This window comes from Prunus dulcis, chromosome 4, assembly GCF_902201215.1.
Source record: "Prunus dulcis chromosome 4, ALMONDv2, whole genome shotgun sequence".
Taxonomy (NCBI): Eukaryota; Viridiplantae; Streptophyta; class Magnoliopsida; order Rosales; family Rosaceae; genus Prunus; species Prunus dulcis.
The window spans coordinates 10,926,915-10,950,507 of NC_047653.1; the positions used below are offsets into that span (position 1 = coordinate 10,926,915).

General features: G+C 37.6%; 4 protein-coding genes and 1 long non-coding RNA gene across 15 annotated transcripts; 1 reads left to right on the forward strand and 4 right to left on the reverse strand.

The window, feature by feature from the left end:
- Positions 1-2,178: 2,178 nt before the first annotated feature.
- Positions 2,179-5,766, reverse strand: LOC117625927 (protein DETOXIFICATION 18-like). Of its 7 annotated transcripts, none has more exons than XM_034357521.1 (9): positions 5,422-5,766; positions 4,914-4,938; positions 4,402-4,475; positions 3,553-4,097; positions 3,278-3,364; positions 3,126-3,182; positions 2,784-3,034; positions 2,520-2,638; positions 2,179-2,433 (listed from the first exon to the last, which is right to left on the reverse strand). In XM_034357521.1, the coding sequence occupies exons 1-9, from the start codon at positions 5,566-5,568 to the stop codon at positions 2,302-2,304; spliced, it is 1,437 nt and encodes a 478-aa protein (XP_034213412.1). In that variant the 5' UTR covers positions 5,569-5,766; the 3' UTR covers positions 2,179-2,301. The 7 variants fall into 7 exon arrangements, with proteins under 7 accessions (XP_034213412.1, XP_034213411.1, XP_034213415.1 ...); XM_034357520.1 differs by having other exon boundaries at positions 4,249-4,475; XM_034357524.1 differs by having other exon boundaries at positions 4,249-4,654; positions 5,422-5,496.
- Positions 5,767-7,734: 1,968 nt separating this feature from the next.
- Positions 7,735-9,915, reverse strand: LOC117625931 (protein DETOXIFICATION 19-like). The gene is made up of 7 exons (XM_034357532.1): positions 9,681-9,915; positions 8,936-9,483; positions 8,769-8,855; positions 8,608-8,664; positions 8,255-8,493; positions 8,041-8,156; positions 7,735-7,940 (listed from the first exon to the last, which is right to left on the reverse strand). Exons 1-7 carry the CDS (start codon positions 9,867-9,869, stop codon positions 7,839-7,841), a joined length of 1,338 nt encoding a protein of 445 aa, XP_034213423.1. The 5' UTR covers positions 9,870-9,915; the 3' UTR covers positions 7,735-7,838.
- Positions 9,916-10,329: 414 nt separating this feature from the next.
- Positions 10,330-12,658, reverse strand: LOC117625935. The gene is made up of 4 exons (XR_004585467.1): positions 11,966-12,658; positions 11,768-11,804; positions 11,300-11,577; positions 10,330-11,119 (listed from the first exon to the last, which is right to left on the reverse strand). It is a non-coding gene; the product is annotated as an uncharacterized LOC117625935 (long non-coding RNA).
- Positions 12,659-12,936: 278 nt separating this feature from the next.
- LOC117625929 (protein DETOXIFICATION 18-like) lies at positions 12,937-15,609 on the reverse strand. 4 transcript variants are annotated; one of them, XM_034357528.1, is made up of 9 exons: positions 15,510-15,609; positions 15,400-15,424; positions 14,991-15,217; positions 14,321-14,865; positions 13,983-14,069; positions 13,831-13,887; positions 13,473-13,723; positions 13,270-13,388; positions 12,937-13,182 (listed from the first exon to the last, which is right to left on the reverse strand). In XM_034357528.1, exons 1-9 carry the CDS (start codon positions 15,603-15,605, stop codon positions 13,051-13,053), a joined length of 1,539 nt encoding a protein of 512 aa, XP_034213419.1. In that variant the 5' UTR covers positions 15,606-15,609; the 3' UTR covers positions 12,937-13,050. The 4 variants fall into 4 exon arrangements, with proteins under 4 accessions (XP_034213419.1, XP_034213420.1, XP_034213422.1 ...); XM_034357529.1 differs by having other exon boundaries at positions 14,991-15,232; positions 15,510-15,603; XM_034357531.1 differs by having other exon boundaries at positions 14,991-15,221; positions 15,510-15,599.
- A 4,312-nt stretch (positions 15,610-19,921) lies between these two features.
- Positions 19,922-22,430, forward strand: LOC117625932 (probable purine permease 10). 2 transcript variants are annotated; one of them, XM_034357535.1, is made up of 3 exons: positions 19,922-20,032; positions 20,196-20,360; positions 21,051-22,430. In XM_034357535.1, the coding sequence occupies exons 2-3, from the start codon at positions 20,324-20,326 to the stop codon at positions 22,175-22,177; spliced, it is 1,164 nt and encodes a 387-aa protein (XP_034213426.1). In that variant the 5' UTR covers positions 19,922-20,032; positions 20,196-20,323; the 3' UTR covers positions 22,178-22,430. The 2 variants fall into 2 exon arrangements, with proteins under 2 accessions (XP_034213426.1, XP_034213425.1); XM_034357534.1 differs by lacking the exon at positions 19,922-20,032 and having other exon boundaries at positions 20,118-20,360.
- Positions 22,431-23,593: the final 1,163 nt, after the last annotated feature.

Sequence of the window (23,593 nt, forward strand, 5' to 3'; positions counted from 1 at the left end):
GTGATGATAATATATATATATGGTCACTAATACGTTTAAATAATTATTAGATAATTAGGTTTCAAAATGCTGCACTGCATATAAACTTTTTGCGGTAATGCTAGAGGCACCAACTGATGTGGCATATGACATGACAATCCATGTCATTTACCACATTATCTATTTAATTACCTCAGTAAGGGTTAAGTTCTTAACTTTTAAAAAAATGAGTGTTTCAAATTTGGGACCATAGTTGTCCTTGTTGCAGTCGGTACCCACCGCCAGTACCAAGTGGCATATATTGTGGATTTAGAAACGAGGAATGTGTGTGTTGGGTCCGAAGCCCTCTATCTTTCTTGTTCGAGTTTTCATAGTTGATGAGACTCAGATTTGCTTTTTTGTACTAGTTTCATTATGAAGCTTATTTGGGTTGGTGAATCTGTATTATATTGCTCTTTCTTCTTTGCACTCCAAAAGATACAGAGAAGATATGTCATGGCTCGAGACATTGTTAAAAAAAAAAAAAAAATAAGGAAAAAAACTAATGTTATGGATTCCATAGATGAGTATATCCATTGCATCAGATCTTCCTTCTTCTTTTTTTTTTTCATGTGAGGTTAAATATAATGGTGTTCAAAAAACTGGAGTTTGTTTTTTCTAAAATTTTCTGCAAAAGTTGTGCCATGATGGTGACAGTACTACAAAGGAGGTTATGGAGGAGCTGTAGAGCGGCAATTGAGGGTGTCCTTAGGTCGTGGCTACGTTCAATGGATTATATATAAACATACAGAAGTTATATAAATTAATTCAAATTAACCAAATAAAATGAAGGATGTGGCACATGACTTGGATTGCCATGTCATATATGCCACGTCAATTGGTAACAAAAAGTTGATATAAGAGTTGGTGCCCGTAGAATTACCGAAACTTTTTTGTTTCAAGCAAAACGGGAAAATTTTCAAACGTTGACCATACCTTATTTAGATGGATGGCGTAGCATAGAATTTACTGAATTTTTGTAATTTGTTCAAGAATATTGGTTATTCTCTGCTTCTCGATCAATATTATTGGCTAATTAGCGAAGATATAAATGGTTGGGCAGTTGTGGATTTCATATTTGGAGCCCAGGGGTTCTTGCATACTTGTGCACTTCCTAATTGTGAAGTCAATTCCAAGAATTAAGTTTTTGGTAAGATTCGTTGAACACATTTGGTATGTAGGCTCGTGTTTTAGTTGCTTGAACACATTTAGTATGTAGGCTCGTGTTTTAGTTGCTAACTGGAGTGAATGTGCTTGGAAGTACAATGTATGAGAGAAGGCCACACATCTCCAAAGAGGTTTTCATCACAAAAACTATCCTAGGTATCTGCCGTTGGGTTCCATCAAAAAATCTATTAGCTTATCAAAATTTGTTATCAAATTGATCTCGTCAGTGAGCCCTTTCTGGTTAACGCCGAGCTGATGGATACATAGACATTTCAACTTATATATCAAATAGGTTTTGTCCTTCTAGAAAATTTACACATACAATAAAACATTATTTGGTTGGAGCATTGGAGAATGAAGTCTAGGGTTTATTAGTGAAATCCTCTTAATCTAATCTTATATGATCTGAGGGTGCACCATAGAGTGAGTGAGAGAGAGTAAGATAGAGAGAGAGTTTTTTAGTCAAGTGTGGATTATCTTGGTGATTTGTAGGTTGTAACGTGTGGCCTCCATTCTTGTACTTTCTTGTATATGTACATCAAGTCTTGGTAAGATAGTCCTTTTGTTGGTTGTCAGTCCCGTTCTCCTTTCTTCTGACCCCCATGGTCCAATAAGTTTGTGGTTACCCACCCTTGGATCTAATCTAAGGGTGAAGAAAAAACTGATTTTAAATCTGTATAAGGTTATTTCATTCAATTTTTATGACTTGTTCTTCTTCTTCACCACCTTTTATTCAATTTTTATGATTTGAAATCCTAGATTTGAATAATGGAGGAACCCAGATTTGAAATCAAGGTGGGGTGTGGGTGAGCAAACTCCTTGGACCACAGGGGTCCAGGAGAACGAGACTGCTTTTATTGTACCTGTGGTCCAAGACAACCATCCTAATTTTTGAAAATTTGTCGTATCCCCGTATTCGTATCCGTGTCCGTGCTTCTTAGGTTGCTTGACATAGTTGAAGAATTTAATACTGCTATCTCATGAACGTAGACATATCGCCAAACCATGTTACTTCATGGATTCTCTTATTTTGTTTTATTTCTCGATGAATGCATAAACAAAGTTTTCCCCAAATGGTAATTTGTTGTTTAACAATTACTTTTGCCTAACATTTATCTAGACCAAAACTGGGCTTCCTTCCTCTGGATTTTTAGATAAATCTGATCGAGGCCATTCCTTGAGCAGTGTAATCAGCAAGAGTGTGCTCGCTTGAAAGGAGAGACCGCAGGTTATACCAATCCACAAGCCCTATACCAAAATAAAGCACAACAAAAATCTGAATTCAGTGAACTATTTAACAAAACAAATCAAATGAAGTTATAAGGCTGCCTCACCTTGGCATATAGTTTGAACTTAAATCCAAGAAGACCAGCAATTGTCATACCAATCAAATAGAATGTTGCCAAATTTACATACACAGCCAAGTGTTGCCACCCACATCCTCTAGCCACACCTGAAAAAACCCATAATCAAATTAATTTACACCAATTTATATATATATATATATATATAGAGAGAGAGAGAGAGAGAGAGAGAGAGAGAGAGAGAGAGAGAGAGAGAGAGAGAGAGAACAAAGTTGAAATGTGAGTGATCTCTACCTGAAAAGACACCTTGAACAGAATCAACAATTATTGAGATTGCAAGCAATGGTGTCATGGAAGCAAAGTCCTGTCTCAATACTGCATAACTTGCATTGCTGTCAATGAAGAAGGCAACCCAAATATTGTGACCAAACACAAGAGCCAGAATAATCGCGAAAGAAAGAAGCACGGAGAGCTTAAGAGTCGCAACCATTGCATTCTTAGCCCTATCTGGATTGCCTGCTCCCAATTCATTTGACACCCTTGTGCTGCCACAATAAGTATAATTTATTTTCAATGTAAGAAATTAATAGAAAACTTGGAGTAGAAGAAACAGCTAGGAGCTTTTAGTCTACTAACCTGGCAGCAGCAATGAGGCCATATGTAATTTTGTAACCAATTTCTTGTGTATTTACACTGCAGATATATAATTTAGCAAAAGCTGTTTTTAGTAACCAGAAATAACATGTTACAGCAGAAAAACTAAGGAGAAATATATTAAGGCAGCTTACCACATTGCAAGTAGTGAACTTGTTCTTGCAGAGTTTGGCATCAATCCACCTAAGAGCACTAGAATCTCAAAACCCCATTCCTCCAAACTAGAAAGCCAAAAAATAGAGAAAAAAATTGCTGGACTTAAACATTGGCAATAAAGATATATAAAAGATAAAGTGCTCGTGTCACAGAGTCTGGCTGTTATGCTGTCAGACTATTCATCTGATGTATGTATGACAAGAGAACATTATTCGGGATAAAAGTAATAAGAGCTTGAAGGATGTCCACTTACCATTCCATTGTTGCAGAGGGGAGGGCCAGTTTTAAGCCAGTGAGGATATAATCGAAACATTCAAATGAAAATCCTTCCCACGTACGCTCAAAACTCTTTGTACAACTGACATTGAAGGCCAACATAAGAACAGATAACCATAGAGAAATTGAGGCTGCAAGTGGAGCTCCCAAGAATCCAAGAGCTGTCCGATGTACCAAACCATATGTGATGCCAATATGAAAAACAATGGCAATCACTGAGAAGACCATTGGCATGACATATACAGATTGTGTCTGAAGAAATCTCAAGATGTTTTGCAGGAATCCATATGCAAATAATCCAGGGATCAGATGTTTCAAAAAGAGAGCTGCAGTTTTTGAAATTTGAGGATCTTGATGGAGTAAAATCAGTAAGGGCTCTGTATATAACCAGATTATGGATATGATGGAACATAACAGGAAGGATATGATGCAAGAGGCTTGAAGATAAATCCCCAACATTCTGTACGACTTTGCTCCAAAGCCTTGTCCACAAAGTGTCTCAAGAGCTCCACTCAAGCCAACCTAACCAAAAAATAACAGACAAGAAAACAATTAAAAGAAAAGGCCATCAATGATCTTATTAGATTTTATTTCATTTTGTTAAACTTTGTTGAAGATATCATGTACAAACTGTCTGACAACCGAACATTTTCTTATGTGACTGGGAAATTACCACGAGCGCAAAACCAGTAACATTGGCCCATGAGTTGGCCAGGGTTGCACCAGCCAACTGAAGCTCACCGAGGTGGCCAGCAAACATGACTGAGACCAATGGGATCAAGGAAAAGAACACATTGGTGGGAATTATTGGCAATGAAAATAAGACCTGTTTTTTGGCCTCCTCAATGTCTAACAGGTTGTTCCACCACCTTCTTTCGGATTCTTCTTCTCCATGCCCACCTGCCTAGCTAATGACTTAAAATTGGAATATTCGTGCAAGTTTTGGATATCAAATTTCCAGAATTAAAAAGAAGAAAAAAGCAAATGGCACATCTGATCAGAAAACTTATGTTACTAAATAGAGAAGCCTAATCTGGTTATAGGGAAATGCATGCATCCAAGAAATTGATCAGCACACCCTGCACTCAAACCATTTTCCAAAAAAAATTCAGTTTTGCCCCTCTGAGTGCATTCAGGAAAATAAACAAAAAACAGCTGATGACCAGTTTTTTACAGTATCTATACCAGAAAGAGTTATAACTGGAATTTTCGGAACTTAATTTTGAGCTAGATGGACTTAACTAGTGCCAAGTAGAATTTATTTTTGAGAAAATGCTAGCTAGAAAAGCAGAATTCACCAGAAACAAAGTAATACAAAAGAAAGGTTGAATTTCCCACCTTCAGAAATCATCTTCTCCGCAACCTAGAATAGATTATATAAATTGAACTTGTAAATTAAGCAGCTGAGTTGTGAGGGAAACAAAAATCAACAATAAAGAAGGTAAAAAACTAAAATAGCCACAAGCTGGGAAGGAGGGGTCAATGGTGGTCAATGACTCAATGTCAAATATATAGTCATGAACCAATGTATAAGTAGAGTACAACAATAAGACTTTTGTTTTCTGATCTTCAAGACTCCAATCATAGACATTTTTATGGTATATTTGTTCTTTTCTTGGTCAAATTGTTTGGTACATACTTCAATCATACGTTATATATTTTTGTAATTTTATGCACTGCCTTATTCCATCCATGTGACTGTGTGTGCACCAATATTCTGCTAAATTAGAATCTGGACTTTCCAGTTTCATCAACCAAAGAGAAAATAAATTGATAACTATAACATGACCAGAAAAGTGATCGAATGTGTTAGGAACCAGAACATTTATGTAAACGAAAACAGTACCTGTTTTTCGGCCTCCACCAGGTCCAAGTACACTTTCTTCCATGACCACCTCTTTCTTTTTGTTCCTTCTTCTCCATGACTACCTGCCTTCAATAAGGGTGTAGTAATATTTCCATCTGAGTGACCTGTGTTTGCTAACATCTCCATCTCCCCTTTTTTTTAGGTGGAATGCGATCCCTCACCTTTTTTTTCTATGGGATGCGATGTTTTTGAGCTTTGTTTTTCCTCCTCCTATACCTCCTGCTTCTGCTTCACACACTGTGCATATATATACGTACAAGTACTTCATATCATCTCCTGATTTCTTTTTGGCGTTGATAGTTTGTTTATGTAAAAAACTACGTGGTTTTAGACTTTTCTAAGACCGAAACAAAGTCCTTTTCAGGGCTGATAATCCCAAACCTAAAGAGCAACTCTAGTCGATAATTATTTATTTATGTGGGAACATTTGTTAGCTGTTGTCTTAAATGAGACCCATCGCGAGACTCATATCAATCACCGATTGTCTATTGCCTTAAATGAAACTGATCGTGAGACTCATATCAATCACCGATTAAGAACTATCCACATGTACAATGATCATCATGTGACTCACAATTATCTATCATGGTTCTAGCATTTTCGTGTTTTAGATGACTACCACAACAATGATAGATGTACTTTTGCTGCATAGGCGTATGCTTTTTCTCTTTCTCATACAAAATCATATAAGGCTCAGTACAACTATGGGGGGGACCTCACATAATTGCATGAGCCAACAAATGCATACCTCATATAACCTATCTCCGAACTCTAATAAGTTACAGTACCAATTAGAAAATGATAAGTGACTAATTTTGAGTTTTTCTCTTTAAATAGGCTCTATATAGGTTTTTGTATAATATGTTATGCTAAAATGGACTTATTTGTAAAAACCTATAACTTTTTTTTAATACAAGCAATTGGGGGAGGGAGTTTTACACAAATATTCATTAGGTGTCTGGGGATTTTAAACCTCTGCCCACGTAGATAGAGGTGGCTTACTAGTAATGCAGTGATGATAATATATGTTTGATAATACGTTTCAAGATGATTTCATAATTAGGTTTCAAAGCTCCATTAACTTTTTGTTTTAAGAAAAAGTGGGGTACATTTGAAACCTTGACCATACCTTATTCAGATTTGGATGGCCAAGCATTTATTGAATTTTTGTAATTTGTTCAGGAATTTGGTTATTCTCTGCTTCGATCCATATTATTGGCTTGGCAAAAAAAAATGTGGAGACACGTGAGATTTTTGACTTGCAATAGCATTTGTGAGTATGGTCGGGCTGAGGTTAAGGGCTGTCATGCCCGATTCGTACTTCATGTTTGGATCCCAGCGGTTCTTTGCATACTTCTCGGCTTCCTACCAATTGTGAAGTTAATTTCAACAATTAAAGGGGCGTTTATTCTATTCAAATAGAGAATTCAAAAATTTTGAATTTTTTTTAAATAAGGAGTTCTTAAATCTATTTTTAAGATTTAAAAACTTATTTGATATGCAACTTAAAAACTGTTTTTAAATTTTAAAAATTTGAGAACTTGTGGGTTGTTAGAAAAAAAAAACTGAAAAAACAGGTATTTTTTGTTTTAAATAATTGGGGTGTTTTAGTTGTTCTTGAGTTTGAGTTTTTAAAAATAGGGCTACCAAACATTTTTCTTTATTTTAGACTCAAATTCTATTTTTGAGTTTAAAAGATTGGATTCAAGTTGAATACCAAACATGCCCTAAATTTTGGTAAGAATTGCTGAACACATTTAATATGTAAGCCCGTGTTTTAGCTGCTAACTGGAATGAATGTGTTTGGAAGTATGTATGAGAATATATCAAATGATACATGTATGTAGGAGCTCTGCGTAGCCCCACAGATCTCTGAAGTTACTTTATTTTTTAGAGATTTTTATCACAAAACGTCTTAAGGTTCATGAACTATTAATAATAATTCCTTATCTTTCTTTTTTCTTATCGTCTGAAATCATCCTTCACATTAACCCCCACACATTATTTGTGTACCTACTGTTGGATTATGTCAAAAAAAAATATGTTAGTTGCTTACCTCAGGTGAGCGGATTGACCCAAAAAAAGACACACACACAACACAACCATGCTGAAATTTATTCACAAGGTCATCTACTCATTTTAGTTCAGGGGTGCACTGGATTGGTAAAGCTTGAGCTTTGTGGATGTGAAGGAAGCTTTGACAAAATTAAGGCATTGCGCAGTGTTGGCAAATGTTAGAGGAATTGACTCACTCATAAAGAATAAAATTGACAAAATTAAAACCGACGAAGAAAGAACGAAATCAAATTTTTGCCCTTTTTCTCCGTTGGAACAATGGCGGGCCAGAGGCCAAAAGAAAAGATTGTTAAAAAGCACACTAAGACTTGGAGGCAGGTTCAGGCGGTATCGGATAGAGGAGCCCAATTCTTGAGCAGTACAGTGACCAAAATTATGCTCGTTTGACAAGAAATGCCAAACATTAGTCCAATCCACAAGCCCTGAAAAATCATAAGAGATTGAATTAAGCACAAACTTCAATATTGAAAAATACCAATCAACTAGCTTAGCATACAAACAACACAAATGTCTCTCTCTCACCTTGGCATGTAACTCGGTCGTGAGCCCAAGAAGGCCCGAAATAGCCATGCCAACCAAATATGTGGCCAGATTAACATAGCAGACCAACTTTTGCCACCCGCATCCTGTGGCCACACCTGAAAGAAAAAACCCCAACCCCAAATCATTTCTCATGCAACTTGCAAGCACCCCATGAAAAAGAAAACAGGAAAATGGAACCAAAGTTTTTTTATACCTAAAACAACACCTTGTAGAGGTTCAAGGATCACAGAGACTGCAACCAAGGGTGTCATGGATGCAAAGGCTTTTACTATTTCTGGTGTGCTGCCGAATAAGCCAGCCCAGAAGTTGTGGCCAATTGCCAGTGCTAGACCAAGAAGGAAAGCAAGAAAGCCAGAGAACTTCAGAGCCACAGTCATGGCACTCTTAGCTTTCTCTGGATTGCCTGCTCCCAGTTCGTTTGAAACTCTCGTGCTGCCACAATATTATTATTTTATGTAAACAATTAATCAAAATTATATAAAAGCACTTGATCAATTGATAAAATTACTTGAAAATTAAATAGAGTGTTACTATTATTTCACCAACCTTACAGCAGCACTGAGGCCGTATGACACCATATAACCAATTAACTCCACATTGACACTATGATTAATATACATCAAAAATAAATAAATAAATAAAACAAAGAGTGTCCAAACGGGAAATAACAATTTAATTATTTGTATATATAAATAAATAAAACTTACCATATCCCAAGTAGGGACGTGCTCTGTGTTGGATGTGGAAATGCTCCTGCCATGAAGACTAAAAACTCGAAGGTCCAGTCTTCCAAGCTGGATTGATTTATTTAAATAACAAAAGACATACCAAAAGCAACCTACTTTAAATAATGAACATTTTGGAGGACACTTACCATTCCACTGCGGCACCAGGGAGGCCAAGCCTCAAAACCGTAGGGACGTGACTGAATGATGCCAGGGAGAAACCTTCCCATGTAGACTCGAATTTCTTTGAACGAAGAATGTAGATGGCGAACATAAGAAGAGAGAAGCAGAGGGAAATGGATGCTGCAAGTGGAACACCTCTGAAGCCCAGAGGAGTGAAGTGGACAAGATAATAGGTGAGGCCTATGTGGAGGCCGAGGCTGATGAAGGAGAATATAAAAGGGACGACAACAGCAGACTGGGTTTGAAGAAATCTCAAAACGTTCTGGAGGATGCCAAATGCAACCAATCCAGGAATGAACAGCTTCATAAAGACCGCAGAGAGTTTAGAGGCCTCTGCGTCTTGGTGTAACAACGAAATCAAAACTGGCTCTGAAAAGAACCAAAGTGGGGAAATAAGCAAGGAAGCTAGCAAGGATATCAGGCATGAGGCTTGCAGGTACTTCCCTAACATGCCATACTCCCTGGCACCAAAGGCTTGCCCACAAAGGGTCTCAAGCGCTCCACTTAAGCCAATCTAAACCAAAAAGAGAGAGATAGAGAGAGAGAGAGAGAGAGAGAGAGAGAGAGAGAGAGAGAGAGAGAGAGAGTCAATTCTTCAGTACATAATCCAAGAAATTAAATTATGGTCAAATGTAAAATTACCCTTAACTAATTGGCAATGGAAAATTGCTAATATATTTATCTGGAGAAATTAATGAGTAATACTATTACCACAACAGCAAGGCCAGTGGCACTGGCCCATGACATGGCCAGGTTTGCAGCAGCTAGTTGAAGCGGACCAAGGTGGCCAGCAAACATCACAGACACCAAAGTGATGAAGTAAAACATCACATTAGTGAGAGTTGTTGGCAGTGAAAACAAGACCTGCTTCTTGGCCTCCTCCACATCCAACAACTTCATTTTCACCAGAGGAAAATAAGGTCTTTAGGAGAGAAGAAATTTTGTAAAGAAGATTAAAGGGACGAAGAAGAAGAAGTCTTACCCTCCAGTTGTGGCATGCATAGGAAACTTAATTACCTTAAACATATATGGGAAGTTGGGACCATTTTTTTCCCAATTTGATTTGGTAACCTGAATTTTGAAGTGCACCTTAACCAAACCTTCTATCTCCAAATACATATAAGTCTTTACATCACTGGTGTGGTATTTGGATTCTTAGAAAAAGACAAATATAGAGACTAATATATCATGTGTTAATTTAGTAGCCATTACATTGGAAGACGGAAGTGGCATCAATACATAATGTTCAATCCAAAGAACTCTCTCAAACACATGGAGAAATAAATTCTGAAACCCCTACATTTTAATTCATAGAGGGACGAATGAAATGTTAGAACATAAGAGGAAAATCATTTTCTGATATGTTATTCTTCTCCTTCTTGGAGGAATTTAAGCAAGACTGAATGTGTAAAACTTGGAAGTAAACTCAAATGATAGCCTAGTTATTACGAGCGATTAGCCTAATCAACCGATCAGCTAAATTGCAGGTGAGTAGAATCGATATTGATCACTTTGAGGGGTTAGCCCACAGTGACTTGGATTGCTATATGGAAGTAGTCTTTTCGCAAATGTCTGTCTCTGTTGCAAGCAGAGCAGTCCTAGATTTGGCTTATTTTTTTTAGGACACTTCCATTTTCCAGTGATCTCCATCACAGGAGAATGATGGAAGTTTGTTGCATCTGGGCTTTCTTTTCACCACTGCATCCCTTCCAGCTGCTAATGTGGCTGTTGCTTTACTAATCTCTTGCGGTCCTTCCACAATATTTTCATGACTTTTTCTTGGAAGTTTGTGTTTCCTTGTTCTAATAAAACCATCTTCTGATATTTCTTTTCCGTCATCTTTTCTGTCTTTGCTTCGATGAGTTGGTTTTCTTTCTGACGCTCCTTTAACTGGAATTAACTCTGCATCACCTTGAATTAATAAACAATCAACTTCTGCATGGAATTTTGCTTCTGAATTCTCCTGTAAAGTGAAATCCTTGCTACGAGTCATGTATTTTGGAGACTTCTCATCATTCAAACATGAACTTCTTTCGATGTTACACATCTTGTGCTGTAGCCATAACATGGTTTTGCAATGGTTTAGGCATATGTTTGCTATACAAATCATTCTGACTAGGTAGGTTTTCATTTACTCCACCGCGGTGACCCTGTAATTTACAGACATTATTAGGGCAAGATGACTTGAGCAAGAATGATTATGTCAGTTCATTGATTCATAAATATAAAAAATGTGGAAATACACAACTCCATAACCAAAGAAAATAAAACAGAAGAAAGAAAGGTTTTACAAAGTAGGGATAGGAAAGGGAGACATATAGAAAGAGTACCTCACTTACAGGCTTCCTTTCCTGCTTATTATCTCTCCCAGAGCTGACACATTTTGCAAGCCCTTCAAGACTGTAAATCAACAATCTCTTCACCATCAGTTCTTTTTTGACTAAAATCCTCCAAATCCTCTTCTTTTCCTCTGTTGCTGTTTTCAACTAGAAACTGATCCTTCCCAGTTCTATTTTCTTTGCAAACAAATCTCCAAAACCATCATTTGTATCGAACACAGGAGATTCATACACAGAGCTTGAGAACCAGTTTCTGATGTCAATAGGCTCTAACAGATCAGGAAGCAAGCACAAACAGATCAATAACTTCATTTCTTTTCTTTTTTTGACATAAAATACCAAAAAATAAATGGAAGCAGAGAATACGACTCAAAGATTCAATGCTTGCATACATTTTCTTAGTAGCCAAACAATTCAACCAAGGGGAAAATAATAACTTCAGAAATAAGTGAGACAAACCTGAAAGGAGGGAAGGTGACTCCGAAGGATCTTGAGTCTACAAGAATAAAAATTGTGTCAGATTATTGTATATTTGGATTCTCAATAAAGAACGAGGGGAGAAAGAGACAGATTATTTGTGAGTGTGAGGAAAAACAATTTGCTTTTCGATTTAATGAACAAAAGCTTCATCTTTATTTCCATTTCCCCTGAACCCACCTGAGTTTTCTTCTTTTTCTTCTCTTACGATTTCATCGATACCCAAATCATCGAACAACGATTTGGAATTCAGTACAGGCCAGTACCTTTCGAAACAGTTTCTCAGATCTGGAGGCCATGTCATGACTAAAATAAAAAAATTAATATCTTTCACGGACTTGGGAAATTGAAGAATCAGTAACTGAGAAGTCGTGGCTTTGAAGGTTCTGCTTCGAATACTTCTCCATCAGCTTTTGCAGTTTGTTGAGTTTGTGTTGGTACTTGGTTTTAGACGATGGCGCACAAGTTTGTCCCGCGTTTTATTTTCATTCGAATCTCCAGCGTTCCATTCAAAGCAAAGTGAGAGTGAGAGACAGATACACACAGGAGTGAGATCGAGAGCGTTAAGTGTGGAGAAGATTATCTTGATGATTTGTAGCTTGTAGAGGTGTCTAAGGGGCCGGACCAAGCTCGTGCCATGCGCGGGCTGATCCAGTCTGTTTGACACCTCTAGACTCTAGTAGCTTGTAACGTGTGTCTACGTTCTTGTTATATTTTGTATACATCAAGTTTTGGGAATTGGTTTGGTAAAATTGTTCTCTTCTTGTAAGCCTTGCACATGATTTGGTGTATTTGACGTTGGGTTCTGTGAAAAATCTTTTAGTTTGTTGACAGAGTATGAGTGTGAGGCCCACAAGATCAATATGATATAGTACCACACAGATTAAATAAAATAAAGGTTGAACTTACTAATACAATGAGACCCATCTTTATTAGAGAGGTGACACACAATGCGGTATATAAATGTAGTAAACCTAACATTTTTCTTGCTTTTATTTCTTGCTTATATTGGTTGAGTTCGTAATTTCGTATTCTATTATTAATCTATATCTTAACAATTTCATCCACTGCAACCCCACCCCCTCACACCATCCCATTTCAGGTTTGACATGGGATGGGAGAAGTTCCAGAACTGCAACTCAACATGGGTATTCAACTATGTCAACTGTACTAATCCGTATTTTATTATGAAATTAACTGAATAAATGCATAAACTAAGTTTTCCCAAATGGTCTATGTTGCTACAGTTTAACAATTACATTTATCTAGACCAAAACTGGGCTTCCTTCCTCTGGATGTTTAGATGAATCTGATTGAGTCCATTTCTTGAGCAGTGTAATCAGCATGAGTGTGCTTGCTTGAAAGGAGAGACCGCAGATTATACCAATCCACAAGCCCTGTACCAAAATAAAGCACAACAAAAATCTGAATTCATTGAACTATTTAACAACAAAAAATCAAATGAAGTTATAAGGCTGCCTCACCTTGGCATATAGTTTGAACTTAAATCCAAGAAGACCAGCAATTGTCATACCAATCAAATAAAAAGTTGCCAAATTTACATACACAGCCAAGTGCTGCCACCCACATCCTCTAGCCACACCTGAAAAAACCCATAATCAAATTATTCTGCATCAAGAAAAAAAAAAAAAAAGAACAGAGTTGATGAAATGTGAGTGATCTCAACCTGAAAAGACTCCTTGAACAGAATCAACAATTATAGAAATTGCAAGCAATGGTGTCATTGAAGCAAAGTCCTGTCTCAATACTGCATAACTTGCATTGCTGTCAATGAAGAAGCCAGCCCAAACATTGTGACCAAACGCAAGGGCCAGAATAATCGCGAAAGAAAGAAGCACAGAGAGCTTAAGAGTCACAACCATTGCATTCTTAGCTCTGCCTGGATTGCCTGCTCCTAATTCATTTGACACTCTTGTGCTGCCACAATATGCATGTTTTGTTTCAATCTATGAAACTAATATAGAAAGCATTTAATGAAGAACTTGAAGGAATTCGAACTTGCTGGGAGTTTTCGATCTACTAACCTGGCTGCAGCACTGAGGCCAGATGTAACCATGTAACCAATTTCTTGTGTATTCACACTGCAGATATAGTTGAACAAATGTTGCTTGAGTAAGGCAGAATGAACATGTTTTAGAAGATGACTAATTCTAAGGAGAAATATATCGAAGCTTACCAGATTGCAAGTAGTGAAGTGGTTTTTGCTGAGTTTGGCATCAGTCCTCCCATGAACACAAGAATCTCAAAAGCCCATTCCTCCAAACTAGAAACACAAATAAATAACTAAAATGATGGCTTCATGAACATTAAATATAAAGATAGAGGATAAATGTTCAGATGTCACAAAGTGTGCTTTATGTTGTCATACTATTAATCCGATATACATATCGATCATGTAGAAGTTTGTCTCAATGTACATGTGTATTTAGCTACATATAGATGACATGTTAGATATTTGGCAAGAGAACGTTACTTGAGACGAAAATAAATTTATTTTAAGGATTGTACGCTTACCATTCCATTGTTGCAGAGGGGAGGGCAAATTTTAAGCCGGTGAGGATATGATTGAACGATTCTATCGAAAATCCTTCCCATGTACGCTCAAAACTCTTTGTATAATTAACATTGAAGGCCATCATGAGAACAGATATCCATAGAGAAATTGAGGCTGCAAGTGGAGCTCCCTTGAAACCAAGAGCCGTCCAATGTACCAAAACATAAGTAATGCCAATATGAATAACAAAGGCAATCCCTGAGAAGACCATTGGCATGACATATACAGATTGTGTCTGATGAAATCTCAAGATGTTTTGGAGGAATCCATATGCAAATAGTCCGGGGAACAGAAATTTCAAAAAAAGAGCAGCACATTTTGAAATTTGAGGATCTTGATGGAGTAAAATTAGTATGGGCTCTGTATAGAACCAGATTATAGATATCATGAAACAGAAGAGGAAAGATACGATGCAAGAAGCTTGTAGATAAATCCCCAACATTCTGTACGACTTTGCACCAAAGCCTTGCCCGCAAAGTGTCTCAAGAGCTCCACTTAACCCAACCTAAACAGATAAAAGATAGACAAGAGATACACTAGTGTTATTTGATTTTATGTCACGTCATCAAAAGATACAATATTACAAACTGTCTGACAAGAGAACATTTTCCAATGTGACTGAGAAATTACCACGAACGCAAAACCGGTAACGTTGGCCCATGAATTGGCCAGAGTTGCACCAGCCAACTGAAGCTCACCAAGGTGGCCAGCAAACATGACTGAGACCAATGGGATCAAGGAGAAGAACACATTGGTGAGAATTGTTGGCAGTGAAAAGTAGACCTGTACTTTGGCCTCCTCAACGTCTAACAGTTTGTTCCACCACCTTCTTTTTGATCCCTCTTCTCCAAACCCATCTGCCTAGCTACAATCTGGGTGCATTAGTAATGTCTTAAAAATTCATTTTTTGTGCAAATTTTGTTCTTAATATCCAATCAAAAAGATAGGGCTAATAGAATTGATTTGCGATGAGAAAATGAAAAGAAAAATTAACAATAATAAAAACAAAGTAACACCAAAGAAAGGTCGAATCTCTCACCTTCAGCGATCATTTTCTCCGCAACCTAGAAGACGAATAATAGAGATTGTAAAAAATGAACTTATAAATAAAGACAAATCAACAATAAACTAAGAAGATAAAAATAGTACCAATTTGTTTTTCAATAAAAACTCAATGACAAAGAGGTCCGAGGAATTCATATGGCGGATGATAAACATATATAGTGTGAGCCATTGCACTATCATAATTAAATTAAGTAGAGTACAACCAACAAGAGAAGAGCCTTTTGTTTTCTGATCAAGAATTCAATCATGGACACTTTTTGGGTATGTATTTCTTCTATTGGTCAAATATTTAGGTATGTACTTCAATCATAAACTTTCAAGTTTGAATCCCCTCTCTGCATATGAATTTAGTCCACTACTTTATCCATACTGTTTGGTAAAGTTCCTAACTCTAAAATAAAATAAAAATACATGATATGTTTTTAGGTTTATGAATAGATTAGATCCTACCCTAATTTACCCAAAAGAAATAAAAAAAACAACTCAAAACCATTCATGACATGTTTGTGCAATTATGCACTGCATTATTCCATGCATGTGATTGTGTGCGCACTAATATGCTGAAACAAATAATTTTGGATTTTCCAGTTTCATCAACCAGAAAAAGAAAAAAAAAAATTACTGGGAAACGATCGAAAATATACAATACCTGTTTTTTTGCCTCGTCCACGTCCAAGTACACTTTCTTCCACGACCGCCTGTTTCTTTGTGTTCCTTCTTCTCCATGACTATCTGCCTCTAATAAGGCTGTAGTAATGTATCTATCTGAACTTTCGGAATCTGCTAACATCTCCATCTTCCTTCTCTTCTTTCTTTTCGGGTTTTTAGAGCGGAATCTTGAATAATACTAATGAAAAGTTAAAACAATGTCGTGTACATAGACACAATATCAACACTAAGATCAGCAAGATCCTTGTTGGAAATAGAAGATCAGCAAGATCCTGTTTCTATGTAAAAACACAAATGTTTTCTATACATTTTATTTTAGTATTAGACATAATTATCCTTACTAATTAGTATTTGAGACAAACAGTATTTCTGTTTTGGTTTTAATACCTAGGAATTGAATTTTGTTTTGAATTTGGCCAAAGAGGAGGCCCAGATTCGTTAGCCCACCTTACATTAATCACTAAAAAGACAATTATACCCTTTAGTCTTGATAATTTCCTTGGCGGTCTAACGATGAAGTGGTGATACGAGTTGTTTTGTCTGTAGATTTGCTAGTTTTATCTTCTTCTGGAAACAGGTTATGTTCTAGTCAGATTGCTGCATCATGTCTCATTTTGTTGTTTTGACAGTTGGCTTTATTCTAGTACCTTTCTACGCTTTGTTTCTGCTATTTGTCTGTGTTTTTTAAATTCGTATTGTATTGGTGTTGTCTTATTTGGTGATTTTGTTTTATGTTTTTGACGTTAGATGACTACTGCTATTGCCATTGAGGATGTGAGAAGGGAGGTGAAGATATTGAAAGCTTTGACCGGACATAACAATCTAATAAAATTCCATGAAGCTTTTGAAGACCATGATAATGTAGTAAGTCCTGATCACTGAATATTTTTTTTTTTGGACTCATGTGATTCTGTAAACTTGTCTTCTTGACCTTCTTTGTTATGGATTTCTTAATTTCAATTGTTGTACTTTTCAGATTATGTGAAGGAGGGGAGCTCTTAGATAGGATACTTGCAATGTATTTCTTCTGGTGCCTATTTGATTTGAATGCCCGTGTCTTGAACTTGTTATGTTTTGGTTGTTCTTGATGGACTGGGAAATAGGAAAGTCATGGGAAAAATTGTTGGTAATTCAACAGCAACTGGTGCCCTATTGTGAGATCCCACATCGACCAAACGGAGAGGGGGTGATGTGCCTTATATGGCACACCTCGCATCCATCTAGTAGGAGGCCTCTTGGGAGCTCACTGGCTTTGGGTTCGTAGGAACTCCAAAGTTAAGCGAGTTGGAGGCTAGAGCAATCCCAGGATGGGTGACCACCCTGGGAAGTTGCTCTGTGAGCTCCCAGGAACAAATCCGTGAGGGGGGCGTCGGCCCAGCCCAGAGCGGACAATATCTTGCTAGGTGGAGTTGGGCCAGTCCGCTGCGCCACTCTGACTTAGAGGAGGCCTTTTGGGAGCTCACTGGCTTCGGGTTCGTAGGAACTCCGAAGTTAAGCGAGTTGGAGGCTGGAGCAATCCCAGGATGGGTGACCACCCTGGGAAGTTGCTTCGTGAGCTCCCAGAAACAAAACCGTGCGGGCTGGTGAGAATGTAGCCAGGCCCAAAGCGGACAATATCCTGCTACGGCGGAGCCGGTCCGGGGTGTGACAGTTTGGTATCAGAGCCACTCTGCCGTGTGGTGCGAGTGTGCCGACGAGGACGTCGGATCCCTTAAGGGGGTGGATTGTGAGATCCCACATCGACCAAACGGAGAGGGGGTGATGTGCCTTATATGGCACACCTCGCATCCATCTAGTAGGAGGCCTCTTGGGAGCTCACTGGCTTTGGAGTCGTAGGAACTCCAAAGTTAAGCGAGTTGGAGGCTAGAGCAATCCCAGGATGGGTGACCACCCTGGGAAGTTGCTCTGTGAGCTCCCAGGAACAAATCCGTGAGGGGGGCGTCGGCCCAGCCCAGAGCGGACAATATCTTGCTAGGTGGAGTTGGGCCAGTCCGCTGCGCCACTCTGACTTAGAGGAGGCCTTTTGGGAGCTCACTGGCTTCGGGTTCGTAGGAACTCCGAAGTTAAGCGAGTTGGAGGCTGGAGCAATCCCAGGATGGGTGACCACCCTGGGAAGTTGCTTCGTGAGCTCCCAGAAACAAAACCGTGCGGGCTGGTGAGAATGTAGCCAGGCCCAAAGCGGACAATATCCTGCTACGGCGGAGCCGGTCCGGGGTGTGACACCTATCATATTAAGGATATTCTAATTCCTTTCTTCAGGGGTGGGAAATACACGGAGGATGATGCAAGGACCATCATGATACAAATTTTTGTTTTTGTAGCTATTTTCGTTTTTGTGTTTTTTAACATAATTGATATCTACATTGTATTTTTGTTTCAATTTCTGTTTTTATTTGCAGTTTTTGTGCGAATAAGTGTTGAAATGATTTTATTTTTTATTTTTTATAAACCATTGATTGTTTACATAAATATTGTATAACTGAATAAATATTACAAAATCAAGTTTGGTGTAGTAGTTTGTGAGTGAGCCTTCCTTTTTTGAGGGTCAAGGTTCAAGTCCCTTCAATGACACAAAGTCTTTTTTTTTTTTTTAAGGTTCGAGTCCCTATGCTAATTAGATGAAATTGTATTCCTATCTTCCAAATTAATAAACTATATTGTGTTTTAAAACTAAAACTCCCTTTTATTTTTCTGTAAGGTTTTCTATACGGATTCCTTTCTATACATACCGCTTTTACTCAATGAGATATTCTTTCTAGCCTACAGTTATTTATTTATTGTGACACTAATATCATCAATCAAGGATAATTTGCCACACGTATATACTGTCATCATAAATTAACAAATTATATCTTTATATGGGACTCGTTTCGAACGGCTGGTTGCTGAAACTCCGAGAGTGCAACCAGAAGCTGCGCCTTCTGCACCCCATCACCAACCGCCAATTGTGAGAGAGAGAGAGAGAGAGAGAAATTCTTACTATCTTGAAATTTGAGAGAAATTCTTTTTTGATAGTATCTTAGATTTAGAAATAAATGGAGAAATTGGAGGAATCTTTTCCATTGACAAGGAGGGTCTCATTAAAGCAAGAATATATATTTTCCAATTTTCAGTATTAGTAAAGTTTGCATGCTTGTAGTAAAAGTTATTCTGCTTATGAATGGTCGACGTCGTTATTGTTTGACTGGAAAGTCAATAGGCAAGCAAGTCAGATAATAAATAAGGTAATGAGTTGCAAGGAGTATTAGTACCGTATCAATATCTCAAACTCCATATCTACACCAATATATTCCAAGTATCTGTGCACCTTCTTTTTTTGGTCTAACAGAGTCCAAACATATGCCTTGTTAATCGACTAACCTTTGGTTTAACGATAGTACTCTCTCTCTCTCTAAAAAAAAAAAAAAAATTGTACCTAGTAGTGTCATTCACATGGTTTGAGGAGATGAGTTCTATTCACGTGGATACAGTGACAATGTATTTGTGATTAGTTTGATACCTAATTTAGTTCATCTCGTTTTGTACACCATTATAACAAACTGGCTCGGCTCCATTAATGACCATGTTAATTTTCCTGAGATCCCACCTTGAAGGCTAGTATAAGCAAGATCTTATTGCAATTGGCAGTTTTTCCTTTGCGATTTCATCTTTATTGCCAATTAAGATATATAGATCTGTCCTTGAGAATTTACTAATTTTGATATTTGATGAATGATGACTAAAAAGCGGAGTGTATACTATGTATTATTAATGGCACTTTTTAGCCATCATTTATTTATCAAATATTCACCCAACCAATAAGGGGAAAAGTTCTCCTCGGCTTCATACTTCCATAGCTTTCAGAAAAGCTTTCACAACCTGCGCATCATGGTGTGATGATAGAGTTGCTTTCTTCTTAAAGCTTCCATAGCTTTAAGTTCGGCAACATCCCATTTCAGGTTTGCATCTTCCTACAAAATAAAGTTGCTTTCTTCTTTCTTTTGCTTATCTTCTGCATCCCGCTGGTGGCTTGGGGGTGTGTGTTTGTTTTCTTTTTTCACAATATTGAAACGTTTTCTTCATGGAGATGAAAACATAAGTTGTCTCTTCATTCTGTGCTAGCTAGACGACACCATAGTGCATATGTAGATGCCAAAGTTTCATGTGAACTGAAAAAAGCCTCTCTCTCTCTCTCTCTGGTTTCTCTCTCCCCCTACATCATTTGAGAGACGTTCTTTACCTTTCACAATATGGGAGAAGCTCACCAGCTGCAACTCAGCATCATGGGTACGTATGCCACTTATATTCATTTACTTACTGGCTTTTATTTTACTTTCTTATTTAGATAATTGAACTAGAGGTCTATTCTGTGCATTGGCTATGAAATCAGCTGTGAAAGCTAGGCTATAGCACGAGTAAATCATTGACTATAAAATTTGGTTATAGAAAAAGGCTCCATTTGGATTACGGGATTCCAAATTCATGAATTTAGACAATATTATAAGGTAAAATTGTTTGTTAAGACTATTACAATTCAAATATGCGAAGATTTTAAATGTGAAAGGAAGGAAGAAAACAGATGAATTTCAAATAATTCATTGCATAAAGTTTCTAATGTACTACATCTAGTTATTGCAAATTCATTCAATCTAATTTGGTTCTATTTTCGTAGCACATTTAGCCTTATTCTCAAATCCAAGTCATTTTTTCCAAATCCCTCCATCCAAATAAAGCCTTAATTAAAGAATATGGTTGCTTGGTTGCTTGGCTTCTGATCATCTTCTGTGTCACCGAACTTATCAATGGATGGTAGGCCCAACGGAAAATTCCCATGACAGAATTATATGGGATAGGGCTGGTAAACCTTTTCTTGATAAATATTAGAAATAATCATTTGGATTTATTCAATATGTATACATGATCAATCTCATGAGTTGCAACAAACAGTACTGATCCTTGCATTTCTGTTCTTATCAGTTCATCATCAGGATGCAAATGGAGCAAACTCCAGAAGCATTCGCAACACATCGGTGCTTCCTCGAGGCAAAAGTTTCAACTGGTGGCTGAGAATGACCCTTTATACATGCCTAGTGCTCTCTGGCCAGTCAGTTGCAACACTCTTGGGAAGATTGTACTTCGACAAAGGCGGCCATAGCAATTGGCTGCAAGCCCTTATGAACCTTGCTGGCTTCCCCATCCTGCTTCCCTACTATTGCATCCCAGCACTTAGCAAAAGAAATAATCCAACCACAAACAGTGTTCAATCGGAACGGCCGCCGTCTACCTTAACCCTTGCATCAGTCTATGTCTCTCTTGGCCTCCTAGTAGCGTTTGGTTGCTTCTTGTATTCTGTAGGGCTATCATACCTTCCTGTGTCCACATATTCCCTCATCTGCGCATCCCAGTTGGCCTTCAATGCACTTTTCTCCTTCTTCCTCAACTCACAGAAGTTCACTCCTTACATTTTCAACGCTCTCTTCCTGCTCACCATCTCCTCCGTCCTCCTAGTGTTTCAAGGCGACTCTGACTCAGGCGCAGCCGGAGTAACCACCAAAGGAAAGTATGTAATTGGTTTCCTATGCACCATTGCAGCATCAGCCTCGTATGGATTGACGCTTTCCCTAACACAGCTTGCATTCAGGAAGGTTATAAGAAAGGAAACATTTACAGCGGTCATGGACATGATAGTCTATCAGTCACTGATTGCAAGCTGCGCCATCTTCATAGGGCTTTTCGCTAGCGGAGAGTGGAAAGGTTTGAAGAAAGAGATGGGGGAGTTTAAATCCGGGAAGGTATCTTATATCATGAACCTAACATGGTCAGCTATAGTATGGCAGCTGTTTGCTATTGGCGGAGTAGGGTTAATTTTTGAGGCATCTTCCCTCTTCTCCAATGTCGTCAGTGCTTTAGGTTTGCCTGTGGTTCCGGTTCTAGCTGTTATCTTCTTCCATGACAAAATGGACCGAATTAAGATAGTGGCCATGGTTTTGGCCATTTGGGGCTTTGTTTCATATCTTTATCAGCACTACCTCGACGATCGAAAGGCCAAGACTGCTGAGTATGAAAATGCCGATGGTGAGGTTTCTACAATTCTCCCACCTTGAAACAAGCTTCTTTCCAGCGCTCAAGCACTAACCAGTTACCGATTATATATACATTGTTCTTTCCAAGTGCCTGAAACATGTTTAGAATTTTAAGGCTCACATCATAGGTAAGTCAGATTTCTATAACTGCGTTACAGGTTTTCTGGTTTTTTTCTTTCTCAATTTTTGTTTTATGTTCTGGTTAAAAGAGCAAAAGCATTTCATTGGAATTTCTACAAGTAGTAGAGTTGTAGAAAGTTTTGTACAATGGTGGAGCGTGAACGGCCATATAATAAGTAACTCCAGTGAATGATCCTTTTTATTGACCAACTAACTCATACATTAATTGGTAACTGTGTAACCTTAAATTTTGAGACGGTGATTCTAAATTTCTAAACTCACAAATAAGTACTGGCCGATTCCCCCAAATGTTTGACGAAATGCTTCAATGTAGCATAGATACAACAATATTTTTGAATGCTACCCCTTTATCCCTCATCACTAGAACAACAAAAGTTTGGAGGCAGTAGATCTTATAACCGTAAAACCCCTTCTGCCACCACTAATAGGGATGGCAACACTCCGATTCGGGGCCAAGTATAGCAGTACCATACCCATCTTCACTCCATCCCCAAAAATAATTATCGGGGAATCTCCGTCCCCATCTCTATTGTGGGCTACATTAAACACTAATTTTATTTTAATATATCATTCAACTCAATTATATTTAATTCAACTCTAAAATTCAACTCAACTACTCACAATCATCTTGATATTATACTGTCCCAGCCTAGGAATATTTAAAATTCAAAGATACATGCCCTCGATTTTCCCTTGTTAGAGCTGGGGACCTGACGTGATTTGAAGGGAAATTTTGTCATCCCTAACTTTACTCTTATAATAATGCATAATAGGTCTTTTTAACAAGTATGGGGCATACAATAATGCATATGAAGTCTGGCCTAAATTAAAACTACTATGTTAATTTAATAATAATTTGAAAAAATTAATAAAATATATTATTTTAATCGCCGTATTCTTGCCATACTCATATATTAGTATTTAAAATTTAATGTATCATTGTATCACATCGTATCAGCGTATCTATATAACCGTACCAGTGCAAAGTTGAAATCATTCATTCCAAATTCCTAAAGATATTTTATTTTCATGTAGTCGATTGACAAAACTTTGGATGTCGATTTACTAAATTTGGGTGATATATGACTACACTGTATACTTTTTTCTTGGATTCTCTTATTATACGTTAGAATTCATGATTTTTAGAATAATTAATGGTATAGTTAGGGAAAGAAGAAAAGAAAAAAACTATTTCCCCTCTCCCCTGTTTTTCTTAGAGATATTTAGTGATATACCCATTTCTAGCACTAATATTATAAATAAACCCTACACAATTGAATTCCTATAAACAAACCC

Bases quoted from the DNA above. Each gene is read 5' to 3' on its own strand.
- LOC117625927 (XM_034357520.1), bottom strand. From the start codon at position 5,568: ATGGAGATGTTAGCAAACACAGGTCACTCAGATGGAAATATTACTACA. The intron at 4,939-5,421 runs GTACTGTTTTCG...AATCTATTCTAG, and splicing joins TGGTGGAGGCCGAAAAACAG to GTTGCGGAGAAGATGATTTC. The intron at 2,639-2,783 runs GTAGAGATCACT...GGGTTTTTTCAG, and splicing joins TGTTCAAGGTGTCTTTTCAG to GTGTGGCTAGAGGATGTGGG.
- LOC117625931 (XM_034357532.1), bottom strand. From the start codon at position 9,869: ATGAAGTTGTTGGATGTGGAGGAGGCCAAGAAGCAGGTCTTGTTTTCA. The intron at 9,484-9,680 runs GTAATAGTATTA...TTTTTGGTTTAG, and splicing joins CCACTGGCCTTGCTGTTGTG to ATTGGCTTAAGTGGAGCGCT. The intron at 8,856-8,935 runs GTAAGTGTCCTC...AAATCAATCCAG, and splicing joins CCTGGTGCCGCAGTGGAATG to CTTGGAAGACTGGACCTTCG.
- LOC117625929 (XM_034357528.1), bottom strand. From the start codon at position 15,605: ATGATAGTGCAATGGCTCACACTATATATGTTTATCATCCGCCATATG. The intron at 13,724-13,830 runs GTTAGTAGATCG...ATATTGTGGCAG, and splicing joins GGCCTCAGTGCTGCAGCCAG to CACAAGAGTGTCAAATGAAT. The intron at 13,183-13,269 runs GTGAGGCAGCCT...ATTTTGGTACAG, and splicing joins AGTTCAAACTATATGCCAAG to GGCTTGTGGATTGGTATAAT.
- LOC117625932 (XM_034357535.1), top strand. From the start codon at position 20,324: ATGGGAGAAGCTCACCAGCTGCAACTCAGCATCATGG. The intron at 20,361-21,050 runs GTACGTATGCCA...TGTTCTTATCAG, and splicing joins GCTGCAACTCAGCATCATGG to TTCATCATCAGGATGCAAAT.